At 48.7% G+C, this 14,219-nt stretch overlaps 1 protein-coding gene across 2 annotated transcripts; it reads left to right on the top strand.

The window, feature by feature from the left end:
- The first annotated feature begins 315 nt into the window (after window positions 1-315).
- On the top strand, window positions 316-13,189 carry Chmp7 (charged multivesicular body protein 7). Of its 2 annotated transcripts, XM_048422297.3 has the most exons (10): window positions 318-698; window positions 2,506-2,677; window positions 8,778-8,963; window positions 9,139-9,272; window positions 10,034-10,082; window positions 10,322-10,441; window positions 10,702-10,800; window positions 10,961-11,021; window positions 11,452-11,631; window positions 11,819-13,189. In XM_048422297.3, the coding sequence occupies exons 1-10, from the start codon at window positions 400-402 to the stop codon at window positions 11,869-11,871; spliced, it is 1,353 nt and encodes a 450-aa protein (XP_048278254.1). In that variant the 5' UTR covers window positions 318-399; the 3' UTR covers window positions 11,872-13,189. The 2 variants fall into 2 exon arrangements, with proteins under 2 accessions (XP_048278255.1, XP_048278254.1); XM_048422298.3 differs by lacking the exon at window positions 8,778-8,963 and having other exon boundaries at window positions 316-698.
- The last annotated feature ends 1,030 nt before the right edge of the window (window positions 13,190-14,219 follow it).

The raw sequence follows: 14,219 nt of genomic DNA, 5'->3' as shown, positions 1-14,219 counted from the left end.
ATCCACCTGCAAGTCCCGCAGTTGTAGTCCCGCTACCTTAAACCCAAACCACCTGGGAAGGCGCAATTGGTCGCCTCTCTAGGGCGCTTCGCCGAACTCTATGGTCGCAGCGCAAGCGCAAAACCCCTCCCGTCGCACAAAGGCGGTGGAAGGAAGGTTTTGCGCCTGCGTACTGCGTCTCTCCGGCGGGAACGCCCACATCTCCTGCTCCCGGCCAAAGGCATGCGGTGTTACGCCTGCGTCCTGAGGACTTGCGGGACTTTTGTCACACTGGCGGCGGCGGTGACGTAGTGGCTGAGGAGGAGGGCGTGAAGGAGCGACGGAAGCCGAGAGGGACCTGGGGCGGAAGGGGACCCGGGCCAGGCTTGTGTTCGGTTCCTTGGCGGGGCTGGGGTTCCGATGTGGTCCCCGGAGCGGGAGGCCCAGGCCCCGACCGGGGGAGACCCGGCGGGCCTCCTGCCGCCCGAGTGGGAGGAAGATGAGGAGCGCATGTCTTTCCTGTTCTCCGCCTTCAAGAGGAGTCGCGAGGTGAACAGCACCGACTGGGACAGCAAGATGGGCTTCTGGGCACCGTTGGTGCTGAGCCACAGCCGCCGCCAAGGGGTGGTGCGCCTGCGTCTGCGGGACTTGCAGGAGGCCTTCCAGCGGAAGGGCAGTGTCCCGCTGGGTCTGGCTACGGTGCTGCAGGACCTGCTGCGGTGAGGACCCGGGCCGTGCGGGCCAAGCCGGGGGGCGGCTCCCTAGGGCTGACTTCAGACCTGCCCTTTGACAGCCCGGACTCAGAGTCCAGGGTTCGTTCAACGGGTGGAGGAGGAGGGCGGGGGGTGGGTGCGGCTCCACGGATGTGTGGAGAAAGAGAAAGAGGGATCGCGGTGGAATGACCGTAGTCATGAATGGTCCAGACGAGAACCATCGTGGCAGCGGTGGCAGCGGCACACTTGGGCTGGGATCCCGATATGCAGTTATTTCAGCAGCTCCTCTGGATTTGGATTACCTCCGCAGCAGATCTCTGAGATGGGTACTTTGAACTGAGGAAGGAGGGAGTTCTCGTCGGGTTATAGACATCTTGACAAGAGAACTCTGGCACAGGTCATACAACTGGCATGCTCAGGACTGAGACTGGATCAGAGGACAGGGGAGTTTAACTGGGTATCTGGGGCCCCGGAAAGGGCTTTAGGTGGTAAGTGTATGACAGGTAGAGTGTTCAGGTCATGCTTGAAGATTTGACATATCTAATAGATGAACGATACTTCATAGTTTTAGATACTTTTATACTCGAGTCTCTGGCCTTTTCAGTAATCCAGGGCAAGATAATACAGTTATCCTCATTAAACATAAGAAACCGAGACCCTGAGAGATCAAGTAATCTATGCCCAGATTACACAGTAAGAGTCACCCCAGCACTGGTCCCTGGTCTTTGGATTCTAAATCATTTATTTGTGTTTCACACTGCATGTATTATGTCCAGCCCAGCCTAGCATTGTGCCTCTTTCAGTGAATACAGAGGAAGTCGAGGCTGTTGTATTTAGCATAATGCTTTCTCACTAAATGGCAACCCATTTTTACTTCCCAGTGCCTTTCATTGCCTGACCTTGACCTAAGAAACCTTCTAAAATTGTCCTCTGAGAAAGTGTGCTGTGAAAAAAGTTTTACCTGTTGCCTGAAGTGAAAAATAGTTGAGTCAATGAGGGACTAAACCAAAACAAGCCCCTTAATGCAGGATAGTCACGGCCCATGTCCAAATCCGGAGACCTTTAACACCTTGAAACTGCCTGTCCAGGCTGCCGAATCTTGAAGCTCTCTGGTACTTATCCAGGTTTGCCATCCATATATCAACAGCTTTGCTTGAGGGCTGCACAGTTATGCCCAGATCCCGGCTTTACCTTTTTCTAAGCGGTGGCCCTGCATAAGTAACATGCCATCCGTAAGACTTTGACCAATTATCAAATTACAGTGATGGCATTATGTAGGTTGGTTGTTAAATCTTGAGGATCTTTATATAACCCTTAACACAATGATTACCCGTGCCAAGCATTTACTAGACTTGGCCGCTGTTGTTACCACTACTCGGAAATATATTTCACTTCCAGCCCGGCTTAGAGGTAGTATAAGACCCTGCTGTGTGTAGTTTTGTTTCCTTCCTTAGGTCCAACCTATTGTACGGGGTTTCATTTGATTGTTCCCAGGCCCAAAGGTAGAAGGAAACCTCAGCTTGGGCCCAGTGAAGCCTTTTGTGCCTCTGTTGTCTTAGTGGGACACTTGCAATTTTGGAGCCAGACAAATTTGGTGTCATCTGGCCTCCTTTACTGTCTTAGACCCTCAGTCTCCTCCTTAGTTAACATACTGCTGACACCGTCTATTGTGTGAAGTGGTTAGGAGGCTGAACACGGAGTGCAGGTGGCCCTGCTCCAATAAGTGATGATGATGATGATGATGCTATGCCTCTGAGGGTAAAGGTCATTGCATTTCATGTCCCTACATGCCTTTGTCTCTCTTTCTGTGCAGTCGAGGCGAGCTGCAGCGAGAATCAGACTTCATGGCCAGTGTGGACAGCAGCTGGATCTCCTGGGGGGTTGGAGTCTTCCTGCTGAAGCCCCTCAAGTGGACTCTTTCTAACATGCTGGGGGATAACAAAGTTCCAGCCGAGGAGGTGCTCGTGGCGGTGGAGCTGCTTAAGGTGGTCATGCAGAATGGGGGCAGGGAGCTGGGTGGCATCCGGTGTGACAGGGTCACCACAAGCATTCTTAGGAAAATACTATCTCTTTGCCAAGTAATGGGACCAAGACTGAGTCTGCATGATGTCTTTTGCCGTGAACTTTGTTGGGTTATTTTTACATTTCAAGAGTGAGCTTTGTCTGGAATTGTCAGTAACAGACAGTTGATCACGTCCTGGCAGTTGAGGGCGTTAATGAGAAGCTATAGTTTAGGGTGTCCTCTGCCTTCTCTAGTTTACTGCAAGAAATTCCCAGTGTTTAATTAATTCAATTAACTGATGTATTTATGATTGTACTTGCGATTTAACCTTGGCCCTAGAGTGCATTGGGCAAGCGCTCTGCTACCAAGCTCCAGCTTACTGAGCTATAATTTCCTTCCCTCCAATCTCTCTTCTCTGTCTAGCTCACCAGTGACTTGCTTCTCACTGTCCCCACTCTGCCTGGATGAGGCCAGAGGCACCATCCCTTCCTACCCTGCTGCCCAGTCACCTTCACAGCTACCTTTTCCTCCTACCCCAGGCCACGTGCTGACTGCAGGACAGATGTGATCTCAGAGCCCTGAGCAGCTATACTTCTCTGCTGCTCCTCACTAGGAGCTGGGTGGGAACCAGCAGTCACTTTCTAAAGCAATGTAGTCAGTCTGATCTTGTGTGGTAGAGAAGTAGGCCTAGAGCGCGACAGGGCACAGTGGTGATTCTGCCACTTCACGTTCCATTTGATGACATCTGATTTCAAATATGTGGTGAGTCCTGCTTTCTCAGAAGTAATGGCTCATCATGTTGGGTAAAGAAGAGGGTATTTATAGGGAGGAACATGTAAGGAACATGGATTTTTTTCCCCTAAGACTAGACAAAAAAAAAAAACAACCAAAAACAAAACAAAACAAAATTTTCTTTTCACTCAGTAGAATATAGGTATCCTAAAATCTACATTTTGACCTCTTGATGTGTTAGTAAAATATAGAGAATATATTTTTTTATCAAACTGAATGCCTTTGACAGTTCCCAGTTCATGTTCAGTTTTCTTCCACCCTGTACTGGGAATGATGCCCTTTCTTCCAACCTTTCATCGTTGCTTTCTGGTTTCCGTGGATTAGCATCTTTGCTGGATCTCTGAGCATGCTTTGGCAGGAGAGCATGCCATGCCAGTCACAGTAGCGTTAGTGGTGCTTGCCTGGTCAAGATTTGTCTCTCTCTCTCACACACACACACACACACACACACACACACACAAAAGCACACACAAGCACACACACAAGGAGGCATCTGGGATGAGTTGACTAACACTTTCACTTTGAATCAACTGACTTTGTAACAGTTACATTACTTTTTGTTACTTTTGAATCAACTGACTTTGTAACAGTTACATTACTTTTTGTTACTTTTGAATCAACTGACTTTGTAACAGTTACATTACTTTTTATTACTTTTGAATCAGTTACATTACTCTCTGTTACTTTGGGACTTCTAACTGTTCAATTACCACTGTTGTTCACTTTGGCCTAGTTATAATGACTTCAGCATGAATGTTCTTTTATGTTGAGCATTAAGATTCAGACAGCTGTACCAAATTTCCTATCTATGGCATAAACCCAAGTGAGATGAAGTGCAAGTTCCAAGATGCTGGTCTTACCTGGGGAAGGACTATGGGAAGTTGAAGTATTTCTGGTGTGTGTGTGTGTGTGTGTGTGTGTGTGTGTGTGTGTGTGTGTGTGTGTGTGTGAGGCTGTCGGAGGCTGTCGGAGGCTGTCGGAGGTCAGAGGGAAAAACACATTTTTTTTAATTAATCTTGCTACTCTTTCAATTTTTTAAATAGTATTTGATGTATACAATTTTCTTTATTATTGATGTGTGTGTGTGTTTGTAGATATATATCTGTCATGGTGCATATATGGCGGTCAGAAGACATCTTTTGAGAGTTGATTCTCTTCTTGCACCTTGGTTTGAAGCAGGATTCTTTTGTTCCTGCTTTACTGTGAAGTCCAGGCTGGCTGACCCATTAGCTTCCAGGCAGTTCTCTGGGAACTGTGTGTGTGATCAGTTCTCCTGGAAGTGTGTTCATATACCTACTCAATACAGAGTGCTGGGATTGCAGGCGCAGGCCAACAGATCTGGCTTTTCACTTGGGTTCCTGATGTCAAACTCAGGTCATCAAGCTTGGATTCACGCACTTTAACTTGCTGAGTCATCTCTCCAGACCATTGTATTTTCTTGTTAGCACTTACTACTAACTGAAAAGACTGTATGTTTACTATTTTATTGTCTGACTGTCCTACTAAAAGGGATTCCACGAACTTCAGGACCCTGAAAGATGCCTAGTAAATAATAATCAGTAAATATTTGTTGAATGAATGCATATACATATATATGTATACACATCCATTCCATTGTTTTTCTAGAAATAGAATGGCTCCATAGCTTGTTTTTCTTTCCACTTTAATATGTTGGGAGTATCTTTCTGGGTCCTATGCAATCTAGTTCATTCTTTTTGACAGCTGTACAGTAATCTGTACCCCTGCCACTATGTGTCACTGGTTGTCCCACAACCAGTTATTACAGTTTCTCTTGTTTTCCATCTTTACTAGGCTTGTGCATATACATCTGTGTAGTTTTGTTTCTTTCATATTCTTGACAAAAATAATTGCCCCATTAGGGGCTGGGGAAACAGCCCAGTCGATTAAGCGTGGACCTGAGTTTGGATTCATAGTATGCACATAAAAAGCCATGTGCAAAGACTAGCACTTAGAATGCCAGTGCTGGGGAGCAGAGATGGGAGGGTCCCTAGGGCCTGCTGGCCAGCCAGTCTAGCAGAATTATACACCTGTCTTGAAAATATAAGGTGGAGAGTGATTGTGGAATATACCTATGTTACCTCTGGGTTCCACATGCATCCCACACACATACTTACAAACATGTGCACACACATGAACACGTTAACACACATACATAATTATTACCTGATATTTTGTGGTGTTGAGACAGGTTTTCACAATGTTGTCTAAGTTGGTCTCTGTGGCAATCCTGCCTCAGCTTCTTAAGTGCTGGAATCACAGGCATGAGCCCCTTACAACACTGTTACTTTTCAGGAGTTTCTACTAATTTATCTTTAGCCAGTAGTGTCTTAAGGGGGCTGGAGAGATGGCTCAGTGATTAAGAGCACTGTTTGCTCTTCCAGAGGACCCAGGTTCAATTCCCAGCACCCTCATGTCAGCTCACAACTGTCTATAACTCCAGCTTCTGGGGATTTGATACCCTCACCAGACATACATGCAGGCAAAACACCAATGAACATAAAAATAGTGTGTGTTGTGTATGCTCACACACGTGCACATGGAGTGCCAGAGGAGGACGTCGGGTGCCCTGTTACTCTTTGCCTTATTCCCTTGAGACAGGGTCTCTCACTGAACCTGTTGCTAGCCTGGCATCCAGCAAGCCCCGGTGATCCTTCTGTCTCTGCCCTGCACAGCACTGGGGTTACAGATGTTGTTTCTAGCCTGCTTTCTCTGTGAGTGCTAAGAGTCAAACTCGGGTCCTCATGCTTGAGCAGCAGACGCTCTTACCCACTAAGCCATCTCCCCACCCCAAAGATAGAAATATTACTACTTAGATTGTTGCTTAATTTTTATTTATGATGTCCTTAAAACAAACAAAAACATTTGTTTTTGTGTGTGTGAATCTGTGTGCGTGTGTGTGTGTGTTCATTGTGGGACACATGGAAGTCGGTACAACTTGCAGGAGTCACTTCTCCCTCCACTGTGTGGCACTGGAGAGTGAATTCCTGTGGGCAGGCTTGGCAGCAAATGCCTTTACCTGCTGAGCCACCTCACCAACTGTCATGACGTCTTTTACAGAAGTTTTCAAATGTCTGCAGTGAGAGTGTTCAGTTTCCTTTGAAATACTAATTGCTGGTCTTGCTTAGGGATACATCTTACGCCTCAAGCATAACCAAAAATTGATTCTCTCTCTTTGCTACTGGGGATTGAACTTGGGGCTTGTGTGTACTAAGCAAGTGCTATACCAATGTACTATAGCTTCTTTTTTATTTTAATTACTTTGCACTTTTACTTTTTTCCATTTCAATTTCTGTTCTTGGGTATTTGTGTACATGTGACGAGGGAAAGCCCTGTTTTCCCTAGCCAGTCGGCCAGCCTGCCAGTTTTCCCCACCCCTTTACTAATGCTGTGTACTGAGTCTTGTGTGTGCTGTCACACTGCTCTTAGGCATTGCCGATATGAATGGTGGCTAATTCAGGGCGGTGCAGTCATTTCTGACTGTAATTTCTGCTTGCTAGACTCTTGTGCGCTGTCTTGAACGTAATTGACTGCTTGCTTCTTGGTTCCTTCCCCTGGATTTGTCACAGTGAACTGTGGGTTCTCCTTGGTACCCCCAAACAGTTGTGTGGGTCTCTTGTGGGCCACCTCACTGTTTCAGCATTGGCCTTCCTTTCTGCTGCCCTCCTGTGAATCTCCTTGTGTCCTCCCACTCACACTTGGATCTTGACTGCTCTCTGTGTGCTGGGGACTTGAGGGCTCTCCTTGCTCTTCTGCAGTCTCCTTTGAACTTCAGGCTTTTGCCTGATGTCTAGCTTGTCCAAAGTGGAACTCTGGTGTTTGAGATAGGCTTCTCCTGCTTTCCTCTATATGAGTCACCCCAGCCATAGCCAAGTCCCCTTTCTCCATCAGTCTTTGTTCAGACACCCAGGGCTGCTGCTTTTATCCTCTAAGTTTTTCTGGGATCTAGCCCATCTCTCTGTTTCCTCAGTGCTCTCCTCTTCAGAGCGGTAGTACGTCTCTTCTTGCATAAATGGCCTCCTGGTTTCTAATCCTAACTCTTCAGTCCCTCCTTTCCAGCTGTTTGCTGACTCTGACAGCCTAGCCATGCAGTTCCTCCAGCGATTGCTCATCCTCTTCAAGACAAAGAACAGGAGGTGAGATGTTCATTTTATACAGTATTGAAGTGCTTCTCTTCCTATACCCACCCCCAGGGAAACACATGTACACACGAGCATTGCCTGTTGTTCTTAGACATCTCTTGACCTTTCAACATTGTGACTGATGGCCCTTTGTTTTGCTTCTAAGAACCCTCTGAATTCCTGTGTCTGAGGGAGAGTAGCATTGTTCCTTGGCCATTCTGTTTCTTAGTCTTCTCACTGGTGCAGCCTGCCTATTCCTGCTGTCTGTTGCATGCTTTTCCTCCTGACTCTTTATCCAGGCATAATAACACATGAGCACTTCTGCCTGTGGAGAAGCCAGGACAGAAAAGGGACTTTGCATCATCTACTCAGTTCGTGTGCAGGAAGCTGAGGATCTGTGAGACTGACAGCTGCAGGGGTCATGGGCTAAGTTGGAAATAAGGTTTGGCTCTAGATCATGGCCAGTTCCACTCTACCTGTCTCTGCCTTATTCCTCCTGTGAGGAGCCTTAGGCCAGGCAGATGCAACAGTGCGCAGCCCAGGTGGACATGCCAACATGGAGCTGCCACTTTGTACATCTTGTTTTATATAGTCACCCGCTCTCCCAAAGTTTAAGAAGTACACAAATCCTTTTCTCTCTGTGTGTGTGTGTGTGTGTGTGTGTGTGTGTGTGTACATCATGGTGTGCCTGTAGGAGTCAGAAGACAATCTGTGGGACTCAGTTCTCCCCTCCAGCTTGTGATTCCCAGTTGTCAACCTTGGTGTTAAGTGCCCTTACCCGCTCAGCCTCTCACTGGCCCCACCTGATTTTTTGAGACAGTCTTTCACTGAATGCAGAGCTCACTGCTTGGCTAAGCTGTCTAGCCAGTGAGCTATGGGCTTCTGCCTGTCTTGGCCACAGTGATGGGGTTACAGACATGTGCTGCCATGCCTGGGTGCTGGGCATCCAAACTCCAGACTTTGTATTTGCCCAGCAGGCACTTTACCAGCTAAGCCATCTCCAAAGGCCGTTTTTTTTTAATGCTGCCACTGGGTACTGGATCAGTACTCTCAGGCCTTTCCTTGTGGGCTCATGGCCCTGAAGCTCAGGGTCAAGGCTCTTGTGTCCTGAGGTGGTAACCAGGACTTTGAATCTCTATGCCTTCCCTTCAGGAAAAGGCTGAGGAGGTGTATCGCCTATACCAGAACTCACCCCTCTCCTCCCATCCTGTGGTGGCCCTGTCAGAGCTGAGCACTCTGTGTGCCAATTCCTGCCCAGACGAGAGGACCTTCTATCTGGTGCTGCTGCAGCTGCAGAAGGAGAAGAGAGTCACGGTCTTGGAACAGAATGGAGAGAAGGTGTGGAAGCATGCATGCCTCTTTGTAGGTGTGTGCCTGCACGCATGCATGTGCATGTTTGTGTGTGCATGGACTCACAGGGACTTAATCTGCTCTCCTATGCCCACCCCAGGCCTGGTTGTGAATTTCTCAGCTTGTGTGGTAGAGACAGTAGTAATTTGTCCCTTCCCCCCAGATTGTGAAGTTTGCCAGGGGGCCACATGCCAAAGTGTCTCCTGTGAACGATGTGGATGTTGGGGTCTACCAGCTGATGCAGAGCGAACAGCTTCTCTCTCGAAAGGTTGAGTCTTTATCCCAAGAATCTGAAAGGTAATCTCCTTCTTACCTGGCTGCCCTGGAGCCCCAGCATGAGTGGGTCTCTTCAAAAGACAAAAAACAAAAAATGCTTGGACTATATCACCATTTGTAGAGTGCTTATCTAGATGCATGAAGTCATGGGTTTGTCCCCAGATCTGCAAAAAAAGCTATGTATTAATTACACACGCACTAGGTACTCCATGTGGAAAACAGAAAATAAAGGAGAAAAATGGCCTCTTGTCCCTCCCGTGATAACAGCTGCTAACGTCTTATTTATATTCTTCTGAAGCCTGGTGTTGTCCACAGGTGGGGAGACAGTAAGGTGGGTCCACGCCTTCACAGGGCCTTTTTAAGGATCTCTTGCTCCTTCCTTGGGGTGCTTCTCCAAGAATCCACTTCCCTGAATGGAAAACTAGCACACTGAATTAGAGTTCTTCGCTCCATCTCTCAGAGAAATAGAGGCGCGTTGGGAGACTCAGAGACATGGCCAAGGTCTTCAGTGTGAAGGGATCAATCCCATGTCTTAGAGTGGAAAGATGTGTATAATTCTCTCACCTTCAGGACAAGATCACCTTGCCTTGACATATACAGATGCTCAAGCCTCTGTTGAGACCCACTTCCAGAAACTGGCAGTGGGTAGCTGGCTCTCACTGTGGCTGTGGGCTTTAGGGAATTACTGACCTCAATCTGAAGCTACTTTCACTAAGTGCTCTCAAGCATACTTGGAGACCCTGCCACTGTACAGTCTTCTCCATCTGTCCTTCATTCCTCAGGTGCAAAGAGGAAGCCCGCCGGGCATGCCGAGCTGGAAAGAAGCAGTTGGTACGTTCTCTTCCCCTGCAGCCTAGAAGTGACATCCACAATTGTCAGATACAGGGGCCCAGCAGTTCAGAGAGCAGCCTGATTGGGGTTCAGGGTGCAGCATCTGCAGGTTCTCAGAAACCACAGCTTAATTTATAGGGAGAAGGCTGGGGGGATGCTCTCATGGTTTGAGCAGGGCTGTCTTGCTTATGCCCTGTGGCCTACCATGTCCTACTCTGATCTGTTTCCATACCCGCCAGGCACTGAGGTCTCTCAAGGCCAAGCAGAGGACAGAGAAACGCATTGAGGCCCTGCACGCCAAGCTGGACACTGTTCAAGGCATCCTGGATCGCATCTATGCCTCCCAGACAGACCAGATGGTAGCCACGCCCCTCCGTGCCCTGTGGTCCCAGGCTCCCACACTGCATCTCCCTCCCTTGTGGCCTACTGTTTAAATGAGTCCTGAGTTCCTCCAGGGTGTGGCTGGGTTCCCTTTCCTATTGGGAAGTTTAGCTTCTCGGTATAAAGTGAATTCATTGGCCATGGGTGGCCAAAGAAAGCCTGAAGTTAGCTTTGGAGACGGAATATGGTTGTCTATATTTTGGCAAGTGTTGCACAGGTAACTTGATTTTCCCTTTAGGTTTTTAATGCATACCAAGCTGGTGTGGGAGCCTTGAAACTCTCCATGAAGGATGTCACGGTGGAGAAGGCGGAGAGTCTTGTGGATCAGATCCAGGAGGTACAGGGGCCTGGGAGAGTCCTTGTGCCTGAGAGGAACTGTTCCTTGATTGTCAGGTCTCTGTAACCCTGAACATTTCCCTTAAAGGCTCCGAGCTGCCCATAACCAGCATTGCCTCGGGCCAGCATTCCCTTCAGAGCTTTGTGTTTGTCTCTTACAGCTGTGTGACACGCAGGATGAAGTTTCTCATACTCTGGCTGGTGGGGTAACCAATGGTTTAGGTGAGTTGGTAAGGACACTCTCCCCTCCTTTCTGAGAGACCTCACTTCTTGGGCCAGAACAGGTCTGATCATGAGCTTGGTCTTCTCTGGGGCTCACCTGCAGTGGTGGTTGGTGGGAGTTAAGGTGGCCTCTCAGACAGCTGTTCTGAGGGTCTTCTGTACTCCAGCGTCCATATTGGCAGAGTGTCTGACTGGTAGTCCTTTCCCAGGGCAAAGGGAAGCAGGTCCAGGTTCCTGGTTCAGTGAACTATACCCATCTGACAGTCCAGCTCTCCCGAAAAAGAAAGAATATCTGCCCGAGGAACCCTTTGCCTCATGAGTCATGTGACTGCAACCTGCAGAGGGCCTGCTGGGCTGTGAAGCTGAGCTGTGCTGGGCACATCGGTCCATCCCTTTCTTTCCTGGGATTGACATGGCATCTCTCTCCTAGATTTTGACAGTGAGGAACTGGAGAAGGAGTTGGACATCCTCCTTCAGGACACCACCAAAGAACCTTTGGACCTGCCTGACAACCCCCATGAGACGCTTTATACCAACAGTGTGCCTAAGCCTAGGATCTTGGATGCTGAACTTGAAGCTGAACTTGAGAAACTGTCCTTATCAGAAGGAGGTACGGAGTAGCTTCCCATAGATCCTGGACATGTGACTCTGGCTAACAGAGGAGCCAGGCACAGAACAGATAGGTTCCAAAGCCCTGCTAGGGGGGAATGGTTATGTACATGGAGATCCAGTTACTTAAACTTTGGGACGCTTTGGTCATAGGCCTTCCTATTGAATATTGTCATTTCTTTTCACAGGTTTGGTCCCAAGCAGTAAGTCTCCAAAAAGGCAATTGGAACCGACTCTCTAAAGCCATTGCAGGAACTCAAGTGAAGGACCCTCCTGTCACAGAGGGACAGCCTTGTGTGTGTACATAGTTATTTAATGAGAAACACTGAGAAGTTGTTGAAAGAGGAGGAAAGAACCACTTGGATCTCTCTGGAGGATGCCGCTCCTGACAGGACAGGTACAGCTCCTGGAAGCCACGCTGTGAGGGTGTGCTCCGAACTGATGCCATGGACCTACCTTCTCGTCTCTATAGTGCCACAATTTATACAGTTCTGTGTGTGACCGTCGTCTGCTAGCCTGCAGTTCTTGCCATTGGCTCCGTTAGGTTTGTCTTCACCCACCAGCTTCGTTGCAGCCAGTGAAGGTGAAAGGTTTGCAGCTTTGCCCATCAAAGCCAGCCCTGTCTTCCACTCCTAAGGTTTTTAAAACAAAGTTTGTTATCTGCACTGCCAGTTAAACCGCTCCCCTGCCCTCTGCTTTATTGGAATTAAGAATGAGAGTCAAACAAGTTTTACTCAGAGAGACCTAACAGCTGAGTGTCTGGAGAAACATTGTCCACAAGACGTTTCTCTACCTGTTATGTCAAATTCTCTGAATGGTTCAAGGTCATGGCAGTTGCAGGGGTGGCTTTTGTCATTGAGCGCCACAACCTCTTCCATCTTAGGCAGAAGCAGATCTGCTGATGGGGGTGGGGAAGGGGTTAATCTGTCTTTTGAACCTGAGCAGGAGAAACCTGAGTCAACTACAGGCTCCACGGTGTAAAAAAAGCTAAGTTTTTGCTTTGGCCCCATCATAAATTATGTGTGTTTTCTGGAGCCAGCCACATGGTGCCACAGTCCCTGTTTCTCGAGCCTGACACTCACTGTTAGGATCTGGAAAGCATCTCACCATGTATCCACCACTCAGGGCAGGGGCCTGAGCCAAGATGTGCAATAGGAGGAGGTGGCCCTGGCCTGCTGCATCTGTGTGTGCTGCCCCCTGCTCTGCCCTGCACCTGCCTTCCGCAGGTGTATCCTCTTTCCATGAACTGTGGGGCAGGCAGGAGAGGGTAGGTAGGTCTGAATGTTCAGGTGGCCGCGTGGAGAGGAAAAATGACAGCCACACTGCCAGTCTGCCGTCCAGAGCCATGTCTGCCTGGATCTCTTTGCACTGCCCCTCCTGCTTGTGGTGGCACAGAGCAGAGGGGAGGACTTTGCTTCTGACCAGGAGCACGAATCACTGTTCAACGAGTCTCTCCCTCCCGCTCAGCTTTGGCAAACAGAAATATTGGGGGTGAAGAAAAACAATCACTATTTTTTCTTTTTTAATCTGGTAAATAATTATTAAAAGAGAAAACCCAGGCTCTGTTGTTGTCTGTTCTTTAGGTTGTGTCGTTTTTTTTTAAAAATAGGTCTCATGTAGCTGAGTTTTTATCCTCTGGCATCCCCTAAGAGCTGGGACCACAGCTGTGTAGCCGTACACACCAGATTATGTCACTGTGTTTATGCTTGTTCCTTCCTGTCTCTCAGAGTCACACACATATCTACACTTAGGCGCTGTTCATCTGGGGCCTCTGGAAAATGTGGAGTAGCTGAATAACAGGCCCTGGGCTGCAGGGAATCCTGCCTGCCTGCGTGAACTCTCCTTCCAGCTCTGAACTGTATACTGCACTGTCTCCCAGGTTCTGTTCTCCACACTGAGAACGACCCTGCTCTTGTGATGGCTCCACACTAGTCCAGCGCCTCTGGTTCTTGGCCTGTGCTGTGCATGCTGTCCGCTGTGCCTGTGGAGGAAGGAGGCTTTGAGGCTGAATGCAGTCTGCAACAGGCCAGGTTTGCTTCACACTGGGTCTGCAGCTCCAGCTGCATGGGCAGGCGAGCCAGCCAGGAAAAGGTGTAAGGAGCATCAGCCCAGGAGGCCTCGGGACCAGTTGGGAACTGTTTGTTGTGTGAAACTGTCTCAGGAGAACCTGCAACCCCACGGTGGGTCTAGACGGTTGGCTGTGAAGGACAAGGGGTGCAGAGAGGAGGGTGGAGCAGATGGAACTGCTGGAAGGGCCTGCATTTGAGGAGCCCGTTACCTGGTTTTGTGTTGCTATCTGAGCGACTAAGCAGCCCTCACCCAGCTCCTCCATGGGAAGGCAAGAGCACTAAGACAGTTTATCTCCACTGTACTCAGAGTGCGCTGCCTCTCCTCATTCTCTCTTTTATTAAAACCCAGCTCCTGGGCTGTGGCACCTACCCACACTGTGCCTGGGAGACCACTTCCAACATCCAGTGGACTTCGTCCTCAGTCTGGCCGTCTTCAGCTTAGCAAGGCTTTTGTCTCCTTCCTGGACCGTAGTAGAAATAACCAACTTCAGCCAGAGTGTCCCACTGCAGGGACAGACTA

This window comes from Myodes glareolus, chromosome 12 (assembly GCF_982192425.1).
Source record: "Myodes glareolus chromosome 12, mMyoGla1.1, whole genome shotgun sequence".
In the NCBI taxonomy this organism is placed as follows: Eukaryota; Metazoa; Chordata; class Mammalia; order Rodentia; family Cricetidae; genus Myodes; species Myodes glareolus.
This window is presented reverse-complemented; position numbering and strand designations above follow the sequence as displayed.